General features: G+C 35.2%; 1 protein-coding gene across 4 annotated transcripts in view; it reads left to right on the top strand.

Moving 5' to 3' along the window:
* Window positions 1-20175, top strand: part of LOC109069409 (disheveled-associated activator of morphogenesis 1-like) — a 44913-nt gene that overhangs the window by 21342 nt on the left and 3396 nt on the right. For 2 of the 4 annotated variants that reach the window (XM_042773686.1, XM_042773685.1), the window contains exons 2-22: window positions 1880-2113; window positions 4392-4481; window positions 7686-7757; window positions 8160-8254; window positions 9017-9350; window positions 9603-9713; window positions 9800-9903; window positions 9994-10060; window positions 10143-10260; window positions 11207-11345; window positions 12223-12281; window positions 12471-12658; window positions 13338-13616; window positions 13986-14093; window positions 14326-14352; window positions 15684-15781; window positions 16576-16660; window positions 17518-17624; window positions 18550-18638; window positions 18772-18940; window positions 19028-19135. In XM_042773686.1, the coding sequence (XP_042629620.1) occupies window positions 1928-2113; window positions 4392-4481; window positions 7686-7757; window positions 8160-8254; window positions 9017-9350; window positions 9603-9713; window positions 9800-9903; window positions 9994-10060; window positions 10143-10260; window positions 11207-11345; window positions 12223-12281; window positions 12471-12658; window positions 13338-13616; window positions 13986-14093; window positions 14326-14352; window positions 15684-15781; window positions 16576-16660; window positions 17518-17624; window positions 18550-18638; window positions 18772-18940; window positions 19028-19135 (2633 nt within the window). In that variant the 5' untranslated portion in view covers window positions 1880-1927. Of the gene's footprint in view, window positions 1-1877; window positions 2114-4391; window positions 4482-7685; window positions 7758-8159; window positions 8255-9016; window positions 9351-9602; window positions 9714-9799; window positions 9904-9993; window positions 10061-10142; window positions 10261-11206; window positions 11346-12222; window positions 12282-12470; window positions 12659-13337; window positions 13617-13985; window positions 14094-14325; window positions 14353-15683; window positions 15782-16575; window positions 16661-17517; window positions 17625-18549; window positions 18639-18771; window positions 18941-19027; window positions 19136-20175 lie in introns of all 4 variants that reach the window. The other 2 variants (XM_042773687.1, XM_042773689.1) reach the window with 2 other exon arrangements.

Genomic DNA, 20175 nt, shown 5'->3' with positions numbered 1-20175 from the left:
CCACTTTTATTATGAAGAGGCACAAATTACAAGGAAAGTCCTTTGGAGTAACCTGGGGGTTTTCATCCAAAAAAATAAAATATTAGTCAGCATTTCCTCACCATTTTGTTGTTCCACATCCATTTAAAAGGAGTAAGTTTTGTTAAAATTTCATTCAGTCCAAAAAGGATATAAAAAGTGGTTCATGCACTATATTTCAAGTTGTCTTATGCCATACGATAACTTTGTGTGAAGAACATGCCATATGTCTTGATGTGCAGAAGCTTACTTCTTTCATAGTGGTTATAGCTCATGGATTGGACTTTTTGGTGTTCAAACCAACAACCTTTTGGTTCCTAATCTAGATCACATATTACACCACCACACCTTGGTTTTTGTAAAAACAACTGTTGTTTACTCTTGAGTAAAAAGAAAACAAACAGCTGAAATTCATCAAGTTCTTATATTCGATTTTACTCGTTTTGTTGCTTTAGCATTTTGGCTTAATCCTTGTGAAGAGCATCTCTGATTTTTTTCACTATTAAAATGAAATATTTTCATGCAGTTCTCTTTCACTGATAGACACAGATCCTCTTCAATTGCCACCTTAGAATTATAAGGTTCTATCTGCATTCTGAGCGGTTTTGAGATATTAGGCTTCAAAGATTTTGCATCCCATATACTTTACAGATAGAATCTTTTTGTTGTCTTAGTAAAAAGTCTCAAAATGTACACAAAAATGTCAAAACTGATAGATAGAACCTTATAATTCCAAGGTGACAAAATACTGAAGGATATTACTCATAATGCACATTATAAACAAGGTTTAGTGGCAAAACAGTTTGTTTTCTTTCTGTAAAGTGATTCACATATAAAAGCACCTAATAGTGTAAAATGATAGCTCATTGCTTCTATTATCTGTCTACATACTGCTTTGCATGTTGAATCATGCTGCTGTATATTGCTGGAGTTTATGAGGCATATGTGAGTGTTGTAATGGGTAATAAGATCATACAGTGCTGGCATTATGAGTCTTACTGCACAAACACAAATTGACAATCCAACATCTAATTTGTTGTAATTTGGGGTCGGTAAGATTTTTAAATGTTTTGAAAATAATGTCTTATCCTTACTAAAGCTGCACTGATTTAAAGATAAAGTAAAAACAATTATATTCTGAAATATCACTACAATTTAAAATAATTGTTTTCTAAATATATTGTATGCATTGTAAAATGTATTTAATTCCTGTGAGGGCAAAACTGAATTTTCAGTAGTAATTACTCTTTAGTGTCACATGATCCTTCAGAAATCATTCTAATGTGCTGATTTGGTGCTCAAGAAACATTTCTTATCATTATCATTGATAAAGTTTTTCAGGATTCTTTGATTAATATAAAGTTAAAAAGAACTGCATTTAATTGAAATTTTTATTTGTAGCAGTGTAAAAGTTTTTACTCTTGATTTTGATCAATGTAATTTATCCTTGCAAAATAAAAATATGAATTTCTTTAATAAATAAATGACCCAAAACTTGAATTCTAGTGTGACTGCAATGTATAACCATCGCCTTGATTGTGATTCGTTTCAGCAAGATTTTATGCACTAATACAGATACTTTGCATATTGCTACTGGTCTTTAGTGGGAGGTCCAGTGTAACCTGTTAGTCAGGAGTATACTTAATACATTAACATTTTAGTTTGAATACATCACACATCTCATGTGACAGCCCAGGTTGGCGGTATGATTTTCAGTCATGTTGTTTTGCGTGGAGCTCTGTCTCAGCATAGCCATCCATATTTTCAGTGAACTAAGAAATTATTCCCAGTGTCTTTTTTTTTTCATTTGTAGCTTTGTCACCGCTCCTCATTTTCTCTCTTTGTTTTTTTTCTTGGACAGGGGGTCATAGCTAAAGTGAGACACATTTGACTGGCTGGGCCTCTGGCCATGATGGCCCCACGTAAGCGAGGAGGGCGGGGCCTGTCATTACTCTGTTGCTGTCTAAAGAAGAGCGACCATCCCGAGATCACCTACCGCCTCCGTCATGACAGCAACTTCACACTGCAACCCATGGAGCCCACCCTGCCCATGCCCCCAACCGAGGAACTGGATGCCATGTTCACTGAACTGGTGGTATGTGCTGTACCATGACCTCCATACTCTTTCTTTTGTTTTATTTATTTCCCAAACTCTTAACTGGATGGATGGATGGATGGATGGATGGGTATGTAGATACAGTAGATATGTAGATGGATGAGTAAGTAGATGGGTTTATGGACAAATGGGTGGTAGATGTTTAGATGGACGGATTGGATGGATAAATGAATAGATAGATATATGGGTAGGTAGATGCATGGATGGCTGGATGGATGGATGGATGAATGTATGGGTAGGTAGATGGTTAGATGGATGCATAGTTGAAAGGACGGATGGTAGGTGGATGGGTGGGTGGGTGGGTTTTTGGGTAGATTGATGGATAAGTAGATGGATCAATGGATAGATGGGTAGGTAGATAAATGGGTGGATGGATGAATGGATAGATATGTAGATAGATTGGTAGAGGAATAGATGGCAGAGTGTGTGGATGGACGGATGGATGATTAAGTATATATGTAGGTGGATGGATAGGTAGATAGAGCACTCATTGTAGTTTAACTTTATTTTGAATTATGTATTTTATACAACTTTCTGTTGACGCTTCATACTCTGGATCTTTGGACACAAGCCACTTTGAAAGTCAAATCTGGTCTTTGGTTTTGTCAAACATTATATTAGCAGGCATGTTAAGGATAACTTATTAAAGCAGAGGAACTTGTCTTTCATCCCATGATGGGTTTTCTCCATTGCATTTTTTGCTAAGACAGAACATACAGAGTTCATAGGCATGCAAGCCCACACGGCCAAAAATCACAAATGGAGCCTGTTAAGTGGGTTCATTCAAAATAATCCCATCGGAATAGTTCAAAAAATGCTTGTTCTTCATTTGAGCACTGCTTTGCTCTACCATTCCTCCATTTGTGGAGTAAATCAGTGCTTGTCTGTAATAATACAAGACTCTGTAATACGAGGACTCCAAATATTCTCTGCTAATGGTCCAGTAAAGAGTGTTAGACAGTACATGTTCCCTCATTAGCTCTGTAGACTCCTTTGAGAAGGAGAACGTCTGTATGTCTCATGCCCACCAGTGCGTGACCAGCAGGCATTTGGCACAGATGGGCTCATGGATGACTTGCATGCGCCAGACTCTGTCCCATACGCAGCCTGTCCCCTGCTGAGTCTTTGAGGATTCACAGTGAGCCACAACTGAGGCATCAATCAGTGTCATGTTGACTTGATTTAACACGAAAATGCTTCTAGCAGGCTTTTGATTATGTGTCGATTTGAGGTGAGAAAGCAGTCCTTCTCATGAAGTTGAAAGATAGCTGCCTCTATCTAAATGGCTTTTAGTGAGTGTGAGGGATAGCAGAACAAAATCTCAGGTTCAGGGTTTTCCTGCAGAGACATAAAGTGGGAGAAAGTATGAGAGAACAGTCTGGATGGGATCAGATTTTGACCTGCCTGCTTCTGCAGTAGATGTGGTGTCTGGATGTGATGTTCTCTCTCTGGAATTTCTGCTCATATGTACATGAGTACGTATGAGTTGGATTATACGATTTCCCTGTATTTTTCATTCTTTTTATCCTCATTTCCTTATGCAGCCTGTTAAAGTGGTCTCAGGACCTGCTCGTTGTATGTGTCTCTCACATGATGTTAATTAACTTGTGCCCAAACATCTGGACTGAATATGACCATCTCAGGCCAGAACTGCATCATGGGAATGCACTTAGGTCACAGGAGTATACAGGCATTAATTGATGGTTTACATGACTAAATCTTTTGTTTGCCATGAAGAAACAAGGACTCTCTATCTCTCACAGAATTGTGGGAAATTAACCCCCGCGTGCGGGTCAGTGATATCCAGAGGCTGATGTCAGTATTTAAGTCATGTTGGTTTTGTCAGGCCTTGTTGCTGACTGGATAGGATGCCTGTGTGTGTGTGTCACTGCCAAATCAAATATCAGTTTTTTGTTTGTTATTCATTCATTCATTATTGTACATTTTACATTCCTTATTTATTTTTTGTCTATATCTGTCTGATTGACTCAGTCTAAAAATGTATTATTTATTTTTTATGTATTTATTTAATACCTAATATATTTTTATTTGCATAAATACATATTCATTACCATTATATTATATTACATTACATTACATAACAAATAAGCAACCTAAAATGTAAATTTTAGGCATTTAACGGTATTACAATGTGACAATTTTTTTCCGTTTTTTTTTTAAAAGGTGTAACAGTCCATTGTACTTTAAATGACAAAGTATACATTATTTTAAAACCTCTCATCTCCTTCTACCACAGGATGAGCTGGATCTCACAGAAAAACATAGAGAGGCCATGTTTGCCCTTCCTGCTGAGAAGAAATGGCAAATCTACTGTAGCAAGAAAAAGGTAAGAAATTGGTACTGGAAGGGACTTGACAGGGACTCCTGTCACCAGATGCCTTTTGGGTTTTCTAAAAGACCTGAACGTATAGCCTGGCATTGACCACACAAAAAACTCTGTTTCCTGCGGAGACATTTCATCTGGCTTGACTGTAGAGTTTGAAACTGAACAGCTAAATCTATGACCACATCTTGGTCATACTGTACATCCAAAAAAGGATCTAATGTAAATGCTGCTGCTCTAGCACAGGCTTGGCTTTGGGACAGAGAAGTGGTGTTGAGTGCAAGGGTTTATTTTAACAGTACGTGTGATATGGGTCTTAGGAGTGAGAGGTAACAATACCCAGGCTGCCCTGACACACTCTGTAAACCCTCATTTATAAGAGCCCTTTACACCAGTGGAACTATAGAGCAAACCACACAGCAGTGGCCTGGGGTTTCTCTACAGCTGCTGGAGTGCATGACAAGTTACCTGCTCACGACCCACCAGGGGACCGCTCTTCAGCTGCTGACCTATTGTCCTGTAAAACACTTAAAAAATAATACTGTCAATCATTATGATGTTAGGAATGAAGTTTATTCTCATTCATATGTTAAAGCAAACATTCAAATTTTATAGCTTATTTCTGGCTAAAGAGGATAGTTGAGCTAAAAAAATAACATACCCTCATGTCCCTCCAAACATATGACTTTGGTTCATTCATGGAACACAAAAGAAGATATTAAAAAAATAAATAAATAGTATTTTTAGTCATACAGTGAAAGTCAGTGGGGTTTAGATTTCAAAATGTGTTCTTTTGTGTTCCCCTGAAGTCATGTTAGTTTTTTAACTCGTCTTGTGGCTGACTGGAGCATGTCACTGCCAAATTATATATTTGATGCAACAAATAAATAGTAAAAAAAAAACAACAACAACAAAAAAACAAAAACAAATATGTTTTACTCAGTTTTATCTACTTCTTTGGAGGCCAGTTTCCAACACAGAATTAAAAAGAAATTAAAAAGGTTTGTGACTTATTTCACAATTCTGACTTTTTTCTCACAATTGCAAATTTATTTCTCAAAATTCAGACTTTTCTTCTCAGAAAAAAGATCAAAATTACGAGATATAAACTCGCAATTCTGACTTTCTCACAATTTTGACTTTTTGCTTGCAATTCCAAGTGTATATCTTGCAATTACATTTTTTTTCTCAGAATTGTTTATCTCACAATTTAGAGTTTACATCTTACAATTCTGACTTTATTTCTTGCAGTTGCGAGTTTATAAACTGAAATTGTGAGATACAAAGTTGCAATTCTGAGAAAAACGTTGTTAAAACAATTGTAAGTGTATAATTTGAAAATTGCGAGATATAAACTAACAATTCAGAGAAAAAAGTCAGAATTGCAAGATGTTAACTCAACTTTATAACTTTAGGTATATTACTTTAAATTGTGAGATACAAACTAAATTCTTAGAAAGAAAAGTCACAATTTTGTAAGATGTAAAAAAGAAAGTCTGATTTAGGCAGTTAAAAAGTCACAATTACCTTTTTTTTTTTTATTCCATGGTAGAAACAAGCTTCCATAACTTTCACAGTATTTTATTTTATTATTTTTATTTTCCTTTATTTTACACCCAACCTAATTCAGAAAAACGAGTATGCTGCATTATGCCAGCTCAATAAAACACTGAATGCAGCGTGTCAGCCAACTACACCTGCAAGGCCTGAATCAAATCTCCTCCCAGTGGAGTTTTGGGGTCTGAGCAACATGTGGAACCAACACCGTGCAATATAATGAGTTCTGAAACTACCGTCAAGATGTTGAGGCCAAAGTACATGTGAATGTCTGGTATGAAGTATTTGTGTTCATAATAAGTATAATGAGATCTTTCTCACCCTTCATTTTGGTTTCAAGCTATATTTTTATTAATCTCTAAACCCCTATGGTCCAAAATAGTTTAGTTAAATTGTTTAATTGCAAAATGTGGTTATAAAACAATGGGTGGACTTGTTAAATAAGATTCCTGGAAGCTTATCTGCTCATGTGGTGTGCGAAACCCCCCAAAACAACCCCAATTCCCAATTCCAAATTTATCCTGGCCAGCACAAGTCAATCTTAGCCTGAAAGAGCAAGCAGCTGTTATATTATAGACACTTGAGCATAGCACTAAACACTGTGGTATTGTTTCCCAACCCAACCCAACCCCAGGCTTTATATTAAAAGCTTTAAAGAATCAGTTACTCTGGGACTGAATTTTGGACTGAATTGTAGTTTTTTAACCCTCTGCCAGAGCATTTAACTCAACATTAGGAGTGGAGTAGTGCCGGAGCTCAGTGTCTGATTTCAGGAAAAAGAAGCATTTTAAACAAGGTGTCAGCTGTGGACACTCGCACACATAAAATTTATCTGTTCACAAGCACTTTTGGATTGTTGGATACAAGTTTGTGGGAATCGCAGTGGTTAGATAAGCTATGTTCTCACACATTGTGACTGTGGAAGTGCTTGAGAACCTGGCAGTACAAAGAGATCTGTGTTGGTGTGGAGGACAGTACAGCGACATTTGAGTGTCAGACGCTTGCAGTTTCCAATCAGGATTCACCCAGTTTAGTTATGAGCTGTAAATAATTCATCAGCCTATGTTATTCCAATTAAAAAAATATGTATCGTCATAATCTTTGATAAACCCTTCTTATCTATCTATCTATCTATCTATCTATCTATCTATCTATCTATCTATCTATCTATCTATCTATCTATCTATCTATCTATCTATCTATCTATCTATCTATCTATCTATCTATCTATCTATCTATCTATCTATCTATCTATCTCTCAATTATTATTACTATTATTTATTTATTTGGTTGGTTGGTTGGTTGGTATATATATATATATATATATATATATATATATATATATATATATATATATATATATATATATATATATATATATATATATATATATATATATATATATATATAATTCTATCTGCCATTCTGTCTGTTTACCTATATCTATCTATCTGTTTAAACATATCAAACATATTTGTGCTGTATAATCATTGTTTTAGAATAATTAGTCTTTGTATAACATTTTCAATTGCATTTTTTCAGTTTTCTTTGTTGTTTTTCTTTTTGGTAGAAAATTTCTATCAGTATTTATGTAAATGTGTGTTCATTATATGATTTCAGTATCCAGGCTAATCTTTAGTTTTTCCATAGGAACAGGAAGAGAATAAGGGGGCGACCAGCTGGCCTGAATTCTACATCGATCAGATCAATTCTATGGCTGCTGTAAGTATGACTAACAAACTAGACAGCAAATAATGAACACTTCCCTGACCACACTCATTTCCTTCTTTGCCCTGAGGACAAAAAAAGTCTCTTAGTCAAGTGGGAGTCATTGAACGCACATATGTTGCCCTTGAGGAAGTTGTTGGGGATGTAGGTGCTTATCGAGTGGTAAACAACTATAAATATTTCATAGGACAAAGAGCGCTGATGCTCAGATAATTGGTGAAGCTATATATTCATTCACATTATAGCACTCTTGTGTATTTGTATTTAACACTTTTTGTATTACAATTAAAACTAGTGGTAATTTTAGTTTATATGCAATTACATACATAAAAAAAAAACTGGCAAACTTTGGTCAGTCCATTAATTATTTACCTCTACGTTAAATATTACCTCCAGAGGAAGTCCCTGCTGGCCATGGAGAAGGAGGATGAGGAGGAGAGGAGTAAGACCATAGAGAGCTTGAAAACTGCTCTCCGCACACAGCCCATGAGGTACTGCCTTTAACACACACACACACACACACACACACACTAGGGGTCATTCCATGACGGTATAATTATTTTTAATTACTTTGATTGAGCACATTCCCTTACACATGGCTGTGTGTAAATGAAGCGTCTCTCTTTCACTAAGTGCTTCATTAAATTGTAAGTGCATACAGTAATTTGTCTTTGCAGAGTATTACATCTACTGCTCAATTCCTGTTTTGAGTGATTCAGTTTTATTCTTTTTAGTGAACTCTTTGCATCATAATGATGAGTGCATCTCAAAATCAATAAGAAAAATATAGAAAAAATATAAGAAAAAAAAAGAAAATTTCAGGATTATTTAAAATTGTTTGCCTTGTGCCATTATTTTCCATCATAGTATATATAGGAATATATACACAAAAGTGAAATATTTGTCATCCTAATAGTAAAACAGACATTTTAAATTTAAATGCTTTAAATTATTTAAAATATTATGTACAAAACATATTTAATACAATTTTTATTATTATTTATATTAGTTTATTATTAATATATGAATTAACCCTAACATATTTAATTAATTATTTGTAAAATATCACGTGAATTTTAAGGCACTGTGACATCTGCAAAAATGATTACTTTTCTTGTGTAACCATTTCTGAGAATACAACAGGAAATGCACTTAAAATTCAGGCTATTAAGTTTACATTTTCCATGTGTCCTCCTACCTGAGTAGAAATGTCTTTTCATCTGCTTGGCCCTGACCACTTTGGTGCTCCTCAAGTTTGTGACACGCTTCATAGACCTCGATGGACTGACGTGCATCTTGAACTTCCTGAAAACAATGGACTACGAGACCACCGAATCTCAGATCCACACCTCACTGATCGGCTGCATTAAAGCCCTGATGAACAACTCTCAGGGACGTGCCCATGTGCTCGCTCATTCAGAAAGCATCAACATCATCGCTCAGAGCTTGGCCACCGAGAACATCAAGACCAAAGTGGCTGTTCTGGAAATCATGGGTGCTGTTTGTTTGGTGCCTGGAGGACACAAGAAAATCCTGGAAGCCATGTTGCACTATCAGAAGTTTGCATGTGAACGTACGCGATTTCAGGTGGGCGGAAAATTCAAGACTTGATGGTTTCCCTCACTGGGCCAGATTGGGCCTCATTCTTTAAACATAAATCATTCATAAAACCAGTTGTTCATAAATTGTTCCTTTGAATTGAATGCAACGATTTACACAGAAATTCGTTCTGCTTTTGTTTCACAAATAAGGCCATTGAGACTTATGAATGAAATATTAAGAGGTCTTCCTCCTTTGTTGTTCTCATTCTTTCTCCCCATCTTCTCTATTTTCACATAGACCCTTCTAAATGACTTGGACAAGAGTACGGGTCGCTACAGAGATGAGGTGAACCTCAAGACAGCAATCATGTCCTTCATCAACGCGGTTCTCAGTCAAGGAGCAGGGGAGGTAAACGCTACTTTCTCTACATCTGCATCTCATTAGATTCAAATCATCCAAGAGTTTCTCCATGACTTCCAACGTTTCATTTACAGACCAGTTTGGAGTTCAGAATTCATTTGCGGTATGAATTTCTAATGCTGGGCATCCAACCAGTGATTGATAAATTACGGTCCCATGAAAACTCCACGTTAGATCGGTAAGTACTGTATTTTGAGACACATCATCCCCAAGTACTTGGCTGGGTTTTGTTGAGCTTAACATGAAGTCGTATTTTCTTACTCTTCAGGCATTTGGACTTCTTTGAGATGCTACGAAATGAAGATGAATTAGCCCTCGCAAAGCGGTTTGAAAATGTACACTTGCTGTCTTAATTTGCCTCTAAATACAGGTGCTTTTTTTTCAATAGTAATTTCATTGTCTGTTTGCTTGGTTCAGGTTCATATAGACACTAAAAGTGCTACTCAGGTGTTTGACCTCATCCGGAAGAGGATAAACCACACAGACGCCTTCCCACACTTTATGTCCGTCTTACAGCACTGTCTTCATATGCCTTGTGAGTGATGACACTTCCCCTGACCCCTCAATAACAGTGTGAACAAACAGACATCATAATATTACCTCATCATACTGTAACTAGTGCCACTAAATAATACCATGGTATATAGTTTTGAACATGCCACTACAGTAAATACCATGTGTTTTGGACATGTTCAAGGTGTTTTATTTCCTGTACCAATTTATTTATTTATTCAGCATTACATTTCATTGTACATTACCATTTGAAAGTTTGGGGTCAGTAAGATATTTTTTATTATTATAATTTTTTTATTTTTCAGAAACAATCCATTAAATTCATAACAGTAAAGACATTTATACAAAAGATTTATATTTCAAATAAACGCAGTTCATCTTTTCAATGAATCTTTAAAAAAATAGTTTCCACAAAGATATTAAGCAGCAGAATTGTTTTCAGCATTGATAAAAATAAGAATTGTTTTTGAGCACCAATTCAGCATATTATAATGATTTGTGAAGGATCATGTGACATTTAAGACATAAGTAATGATGCTGAAAATTCAGGTTTACCATAATATATTTTAAATTACATTTTAAAATATATTAAAATAGAAGACAGTATTATATTATATTATATTATATAATTATATAATATTTTATATTGTAATAATATTCTACAATATACAGAAGTTTTTACTGTATTTTTGATCAAATAAATGCAGCTTGGGTGAGCAAAATGAATGGTAATGTGTGTGTGTGTGTGTGTGTGTGTGTGTGTGTGTGTGTGTGTGTGTATATATATATATATATATATATATATATATATATATATATATATATATATATATATATATATATATATATATATATATATATATGTATATATGTATATGTATATGTATATGTCATGCATTATATCAGTCATTATGGTGAACGTTTTGTTTGCTTGGAAGTGTTGATCGTAATCTTTGCTCTTTGCTCAGACAAAAGAAATGGAAATACTGTGCAGTACTGGCTCCTCCTCGATCGAATTGTCCAGCAGATTGTCCTACAGAATGACAAGGGTCATGACCCCGATGTGGCTCCCCTTGAGAACTTCGACGTGAAGAACGTAGTGCGAATGTGAGTGAGAGATTTGTCCAGCTGGTGTCAATATATTTAACAAAATTGTCCCTTGTTGTCCTCATTTCTTCTCAGTTATTAATAACCTGAGCTTTTAATACTCTCCAAAACTGTCTGTCATATAATTTTTTGATTTAAGTAATTTAGCTCAGAAAAATATAATCCCAAATCCATAATCCAGATCCAAAGTCACCAAGCAACCCATTCACCTGTGTCTAATCACATTTTAGGAAAGCGCCAGACCTTAGATTTAGTTGTTTTGTTTATAAACCAAGACCCATCCAGAATATGATTGAACATGACAATCGCAGAACTGTGTGTACAGACTGAAAGTTGCTTCCTTTTGGTGGTACAAGAGTTAAAATAAACATATCTTTGTGTCATTTTTCTGTATGGGATTAATTAGAATTGAGACACAACTTCACTCTAGTTCAAAGAAGGCTTAGAGACGGTCTGGGACAGTTTCAGTCAAATAAAAACAAATATGCAGAATGCATATGGAAAACATTTGGTGGTATGTTCAAATGTTACAGAGCTGAATTTTGACTCTCATTTTAAGGCGACAGGGCCATCTCTGATCGCTAAACATTTTGCACTCCATGGTTCCATGGTTTCCTGTTGGTCCTACCCGACTAATATGAAGTCATCTGTGTGCTTTTTTTATGAATTATGGGTTTTGTGGTTTAGGGACACATAGAAAATGATAGTTCACCCAAAAATGAAAATTGTGATGTTTTACTCTCTCCAGTGTTTTTCCTAAACTGTATGACTTTCTTGTGTGGAACACAAATTTCTCCTTTTAGTTTTCTGCTGAAAAAGAAAATCATATGTGTTTGTAATGAAGCGCCCAATACTGTTCTCCTGTTCGATTTTACAGGTTGGTAAACGAGAACGAAGTGAAACAATGGAAAGAGCAAGCGGAAAAAATGAGAAAAGGTACATGACCCTTCTATGGGCCGTATATTGATATAAATGACTGTTTACTCTCAGGAGGCCTTGAATGTGTTTACATGTGCCTTCATCAGCATGGGAATCAGCGATGACATTGCTGCTGTTGTCAAATACTGAAGCGTTTGTGCATTTTGATTTCAACTTTTTTTCTGTTTTCTCTGGCTTGAATCGTAGAACATAATGAACTTCAGCAGAAGCTGGAAAAGAAAGAAAGGGAGTGTGATGCAAAAGCCCAAGAGAAAGAAGAAATGATGCAAACTCTCAATAAGATGAAAGAGAAGCTGGAAAAGGAAAGCAGCGAACATAAACTTGTTAAGCAGCAAGTTTCTGACCTTTCTGCCCAGATACATGAGATGAGTAATGTATGTTACATACGCACAATGTTCCTCTTTCAAAACCCAGTGAATTGTTCTCTCTCTACAGCAACCTAACTGAAATGAAAACTCATAAGTGATTGAACTGGAATGAGCACTCCACTCCTTGCCGAAAAAAAAAAAAAACAGCTTAAACCAGCCTATGATAGTTAGCTGGTCTGTTTTGGCTTCTAAATTGGCTGAGTTTAACCCTAGCTTGGCCAGTTTAGGTGATCAGACCATCTTAAATCAACTAAAACCAGCACAGGATAGTTTACTTTTTTTTAATTAGTGTGAAATAGTTGATTTCTAATTAGTTTGAACAACTTTTTCATACATTTCTGAATAATATATATATATATATATATACATGTACTGTACTGTACTGTATACACTGTACTGTAGTTGTATAATGGTATTGTATGATTACCATATTCATATACCATGGTATTTTCAGAATGCTCTAATACTGCAGAATGCTCTAATATCACATCCAAGATAATAATGGTAGTTGTTTGTGGCAGCATAACTGAAACAGTCTAGTGTGTAGTCTGTGAATGCATTGTCAACAGGGGTTTGGAACAGACCAAAATGTGGTTTCTATTGTTTTTGCTTCATATTCATAATAGATCCAAAGCTTCTCAACAATTTTTCTTCACATTCCTATTGTGTCTTGTTTTTGTTTTAGAGGACAAATGTCCCAGGAGGCCCCCCACTCGTCCCGTTGGTCCCTGGTAGCATCCCACCTCCACCACCAGGTCTGGCTGGCATTCCTCCTCCACCACCTCCAGGTGGAGCACCACCGCCACCGCCCCCTCCCCCCGGCGGACCACCACCTCCTCCAGGCCTGCCCGGCTTTGGTGCTCCACCTCTGCCTGAAGGACTTCTGGGCTCCATGCTGAAAAAAAAGAACATCCCTCAGCCGTCCAATCCGCTTAAGTCTTTCAACTGGACCAAACTCAGTGAAGTGAGTTTATACAGTTTCTTACTAAAGACCTATTCGCACAAAATCTGAATTACAAACCATTTCAGACCATTGATCGAATCGATGTATTAAAAAATTATATTTTGATACTTCAAAACTGCAATATCTATGAAATATCTTACACAAGTGAACTATCATAGTTTTTTATATATATAAAACTAAGTATTTAAATGTTTTATAAATGTTCCTCTTTTATTTTGTATTATTTTTATTAATTGTAATTAACCTGCAATTTAATGAATTAATGAAAAGTATTAAAAACATTTTTATTCTATTAAATTTCATTAAAATAGTATTTATTTTTTAACTGTAGTGTATTCATATTATTCACTATTCACCTCTGTATCGCAGAATAAACTGGAAGGGACCGTGTGGCTGGACCTGGACGACATCAGAGTTTTCAAACAATTGGACTTGGAGGATATTGAGAAAACATTCTCTGCTTACCAGAGACAGCAGGTAACTTATCAGTACCGTATAGGAATGATGAGAATTCTTACATGTCTGCTTCTTTATTATAAACGTCTCACACATTGTTCCAAATTCATTCTATGAGTAATACAGCAGTGTCAGGCAGTTTCTGTCCATCCCTCTGCATTCTATCACTGTTTTTATCTGCATGATGTTTACTCCTTCCCTTTGATATATTTCCTGATCTAACTAATTTTCCTGCTTCCTGCTTGCCATAAAGGACTTTCTGTTGAATAACTTTAGACAGGTAAGTGGTCTTTGGACCTGACTCTTTAGTTTGGTGATGATACCAAGGTGCTGCCATGTTTTTCAGACATGTTGGTATTCTTTAAAGTAAATTGTTATAGTGTCATATGAATGGTTGAATCTCACAAATATATATATATATATATATATAAGAAAATGTTGTTGCATTGTGCCATTGTTGTCATGGAAATTAAGCACATTTCATGGTTTATCATTTCTATTATTTCATTGATGATTGTCAGTACTCTTGTACAGTGGTCTTTACTGTGTTACATTAAAAAGCTATAATACAGTGATTTTTAACATTTAAAACAAGTGCAACACATAAAAACAGTACATCAAATACTACAATGATTTATAAATAATTTAAAATTAAAACTGTAGTTTTATTATTTGCTATATATTATTTACATGTGTCTTTTGCTTAATTGTTATTAACAAAATAATTGTAATTGTCCTAAGATAGGTTTCATGTTTTATCCTTGCAAAATATAAGTTTTTGTGAGATTCACCCAAATAAATAAGTATCGTAATCAATAAGTACCTTGGTATATATCAAAGTACCATCTGATACCATCACAGTACCATGGTACCAGCGTTGTACTTTTTATGTAATGTTAAGCACATTCTTTATGCAGATAATCACCAAATTGTTGCATTTTGTAGCATAGCTTAAAACGCAATGAACCAAATGACCTATTTCAGTTTATTAGCGTTCATTTCAAGATGTCTCTGTTCGTAATTAGCCAAGTTGGTTACGAGGCACGCAGTTTGTTTTGCATGCATCTGGAGTTTATGCTAAGTTGAAGGAGACGGATTTCTACCGACTAAAAAACAAATATCCCCCTGTTCTTGGACAGATTCCCTTCCACTCATTTCACCCTCTTCCTCCAAATAAAACCCGGCGTGACATCGTCTAAACGCAATTTCTTGCTGTCTGCTTCCCAGCTGGCACTAAAGAGGAAGAGATGAAGATTTTCAGCCTCTGTTGTGGATGTCTGGTTGTGTCATGAACATGTTGTCTTGTGTTTGACAAATGACTCTGTTTGGATTTTACTTTTTAGACAGCAGGTTTCTTGTTGTTTTCACATTCAGTCCAAATCTGCATTTGATTGTTTCTCATGACTGTGATTCTGCTTTTTAGACTGTTATGATGTTCTGAAGCTGCAAAAGTTTTAATCTCTAAGTATCAGACCTGACAATTACCCCAACTTTTTGGACCGTTTCGCACTAAAACCTCAAGTGTGAAATCGTCATTAGCTTGCTCTCTCATAGTTTTTTGCTCCTCATTTCAATGTGATATTGACCTTCAGTGCATTCCATTCTTTGCAGAAAGAATCAGAGGATGACACTGTCACTTCTAAAAAGGTCAGAGAATTGTCTGTCGTCGATGGACGGCGTGCACAAAACTGCAACATCCTTCTCACCAAGTGAGTCTGTAGCTTAGGATCCCACAGCCACCATCTTTGACCATTTAAGATTCATTCACAGTAATAAACCTTCCCTGCATGACTCAATATAGAACAATTCTTTGTTTACTTAAGCCATTTTGTTGACGGTTGACGATGTGTTTAAAACACAATTGCAGCCAAGCGTTTTATTCATAAGATGATCCTAGCCAGGATTTTTTTCTTGTTGCATCACAGCTCGCCATAGCAGTGGCAATAAACAGAGATATATGTGATCTCTCCCATAAGCTCACTTCATGTGTTTGATTAAATTGTACAGCTGTTAAAAAAGCCTGGAATTCAGCTATTTTAAACATTTACTGCACCAGGAAACAGTAGTTCAGTTATTTCAAAACGTTATGTTTTTTGTGCATACTGTTTGTATGTATGTATTTATTTGGGTTTCACATATTTAGTTTTAGTTTTTTATTTGTGTCTATTTGTTAGGTTTATTAATCAATTAATTTATTAATTTTATTTATTAGTTTTTTGATTGTTTGGCTTTTTTCATTATTTATTTTAAAAAAAATTTGTTCTATCTTTGCTATTAATTTACTTATTGATTGTTATTTTATTTATCACTTTTTAAGCCAAGTTCAGTCTTTTTGCGTGTGTGTGTGTTTTTTTTTTTCTTTTTTGTCAAGTATCAGATATCAAATTGGTGAATCTCAAAAGAATTTTCATATCTCCTCAAAATAAAAAATAAAAAAGATATGGAAACTCAAAAGTGAGGAATGAGCCACATGCGCTGATTTGCTCAAATCTTCTGTTTGCAGATTAAAACTCTCCAACGAGGAGATCAAGAGAGCCATACTGACCATGGATGAGCAGGAAGACCTACCCAAGGATATGCTGGAGCAGGTGAGATGCATCACCACATACTCCATCACTTAGCTCACACTTTAACTCATAACTCCAGGTGGCTTTTGTCCAAAACAAACCTGTTTTACTGCAGTGGATTGACGTCAGACATTTCAGAACTGTGATTAGCTAATACTGCATCTGCACAGGGCTCAGGTTTAATTACGTAAGCCTGACAGTCCAAGCCAGCATGCAATTACTGTTTGCAGAAGCAATTTTGACAAGACACCTTGCACTTTTGTCATTCTGAATGATGGTGATATTTGCTGTGGTTTGTAAAAATATAAAACATACCAAAGCCTTTTGATATTGTACCAGCTTTTCACATGCCTGAATAAAGTCTTTTGTGTGTATCCTGTGAGTGAAGCACATTAATGTGGCTTTTTGTGGTTTTAATTAAAACCTGATCTAGCCATGTAGCTATATTGGTAATAAAATGCAGCTTTGTATACCTCACCCTGTTTAAACTTTAAAGCAAATCACCAAATAAGAGCAGCAAGTAGATGGTTGTAACATTTTCCAAATGGACTTGAAAAGCAATATAAAGGCAATCAGGTTTTATAAGTCTTCAGATTGCTGTTGTTTTAATCTTAACAGCAATCAAACCGTTATTGTAGTGTGACGAGTATATGCGATCACTTAATGTGTTTGATGGGGCCACATTGCCTCAGCATCGCCTAAAAGGATCAGAATATGCGCAATTGTATCTTTTTTTTTTTTCATTATTTATCTTTACAGTTTATTTTATGAATAAACAGGCTATTTTGCTACTGTACCTTTAAGACTTTTCTTTCAAAATGATTTCTGATTGTTTGGCCAAATTTAGTCATTAGTATGCTTGCTTTCTTCCCCTGCAGCTGTTAAAGTTCGTGCCAGAAAAAAGTGATGTGGACCTTCTAGAGGAACACAAACATGAGTTGGAGCGGATGGCGAAGGCAGATCGCTTCCTTTATGAGATGAGCAGGTAGAGATTAATTTAGGTCATGAAAAGCCACTTAGTATTTGGACATAATAAATAGAGATAATGTTCATCAGACTGGACAGAGCCATCAAAACACACAATATCTTCTAAATAGTGTGTCTGCACAAAAGCTCAAGGTAGTGTAGAGGTCAGTATGTGGAAAAGAAACTGTTTTACAGAATGACGTTCTTATCTCGGTCTGGCTAGTCTCATGCTATAATTCATGACTTCAATTACCAAATTTGGTTTTCCTCAGTTTGGCATGAAGCCTGAAATTGGCTGAAACAGGGCTGGAAACATGTCGTCATTATTTTTTTGGACCTCTTCATTGTTCATTGTCATTAATCTCTGGAATGTCAGCCAACAAAGACATAAATATTAAAGCCCTGAAGTATGGGCGGCTTCGTTAATTAATAAAAAAATAAACAAGTTGCAGGTGTTATTGAACTATTTTTTTTTTATTATTTTAATATGGTTAACAGGACTCATGTCTCTTGAAAAGGCATGCTTTAACAAAACAATGAAAAACCACAGAAAAATATTTGGCTGTTAATGTTTCAGATGTTTTGTAGCAATGCATTATGGGTACACCCCTTGTTAGATTTCTTTCAAGATCTATTATATATATTCTACTTTACTATACATAAATTTTTATATGTAATATTATTTAATATAAATTACCAGTAAGTCACTTAGAAACATTTATTCCTTATTTTGATTATTTTCCACAATTTATAATCAAATGTAATCAATGAACACAATTTATAATTGTCATCAAAACTAATTTAAATTATTTAAACAGAAACCTATAGGATCATACGAAACTTAAATTCAACAAAATGTGTCTAAATTTTTTGTCTTGTAATGTAAATTAGATATTATCATATAATATATGGTGTTTTATTTCAATTCTCCTTTTAAACCACAGAATCAACCACTATCAGCAAAGACTGCAGTCTCTTTACTTCAAAAAGAAGTTTGCAGAAAGAATAGCAGAAATCAAGCCGAAAGTGGAAGGTAAATCCTGATGCCTCCATCAGTCGTGCGTGATCTACAGTAATTTTCTCAATTATGTGAAAGAAATCATACAAATACCTTGTAGGTTATGCAAGGTGTAGGAGTAATATTAAACGTTATTTTTCTCTCTCAGCTCTCAGTAAAGCCTCTAAGGAGGTTTTTCAGAGCAGGAATCTTCAACAGCTTCTGGAGGTGGTGCTGGCCTTCGGCAACTACATGAACAAAGGCCAGAGGGGCAATGCCTTTGGCTTCAAAGTGTCCTCTCTCAACAAGATCGCTGACACCAAGTCCAGCATCGACAAGTAAAGACAGGGCTTTGGTTTGTGTGAGTACTGCATATTAAACTCCTACCAGTCATGCAGTTACACAAGCTATGTGTTTCTCAACAGGAACGTCACTCTCCTGCACTACCTGATTACCATTCTTGAGCAGAAGTACCCTAAAGTCAGCCTGATTCATGAGGATCTGCGCGACGTTCCAGAAGCAGCCAAAGTCAAGTAAGCACCTAAAACGATCAACTATTGCACCCATTTAAGAGTTTCTGTGTCTCTGGGATTAAAGCAAATATTGGTCCTGGAACAACACTTTCCAGTTTTCCAGGTTTAGTACAAGTTAAGCTTAATCAACGGCACTTTGTGGAATAATTTTGATTAGCACAAAATTAATTTACATTGGTCCCTCACTTTCTTGTACTCAAATACAAATACTCTCTCAATCGTATGTCAACAAGACAAACAATATACATGTTACCATGATTTTAATTCACCTTACTGTCCTTTTATATGTGAAGTTATATCAAAGCTTTAAAGCTCAAATAATGCACAGGTTTTAACAGAAGAATTAATGAAATGAGTTACATTTTTTATTTTTTTTAAATAAACAATTTATCACCACAAAATCATCAACTTTTCACCACAAATGCTTCAACTGTTTAGGGCCAAATTATCAATGTTTCACCACAAATGCTTCAACTGTTTAGGGCCAGAAAGATATTTTCTTTTTTATTTTCTGTTTTAATTCAGCAAGGACACATAAAATTGATCAAAAGACAATTATATATTGTATAAAAAACATTAAGCAGCACAACTGTTTTCAACGTTGCTAATAATAAGAAATGTTTCTTGAACAGCAAATCAGCATATTAGAATGATTTCTAAAGGATCATGTGACACAAGACTGGAGTAATGATGCATAAAAGTAGAAGATTTTAAAACTACGTTTTAAAATATATTAAAATAGAACTTTTTAAAACTTTTTAAAATAGAACTGTTTTTACTGTATTTTTCTTTAAATAAACGCAGCCTTTGTAAGCACTTCCAAAAAGTTGTAAAAAAATCTTACCAACACCAAACTTTTGAACAGGACTGTGTATTGAACCCGGAATATTCCTTTAATAGCCCGATTAATTAAGCTCTAAGGTAAGTGCTTAGAGCTTGAACAGTTTAAGCCCATCATTTCATTCTCATTTTAGGGGTAGTTTATAGTTCGGGATGGGGTTAGAACATGAGATAAAATGTTAGACACGAATGTTGTTCCA

This window comes from Cyprinus carpio, chromosome A17 (genome assembly GCF_018340385.1).
Source record: "Cyprinus carpio isolate SPL01 chromosome A17, ASM1834038v1, whole genome shotgun sequence".
Taxonomy (NCBI): domain Eukaryota; kingdom Metazoa; phylum Chordata; class Actinopteri; order Cypriniformes; family Cyprinidae; genus Cyprinus; species Cyprinus carpio.
This window is presented reverse-complemented; position numbering and strand designations above follow the sequence as displayed.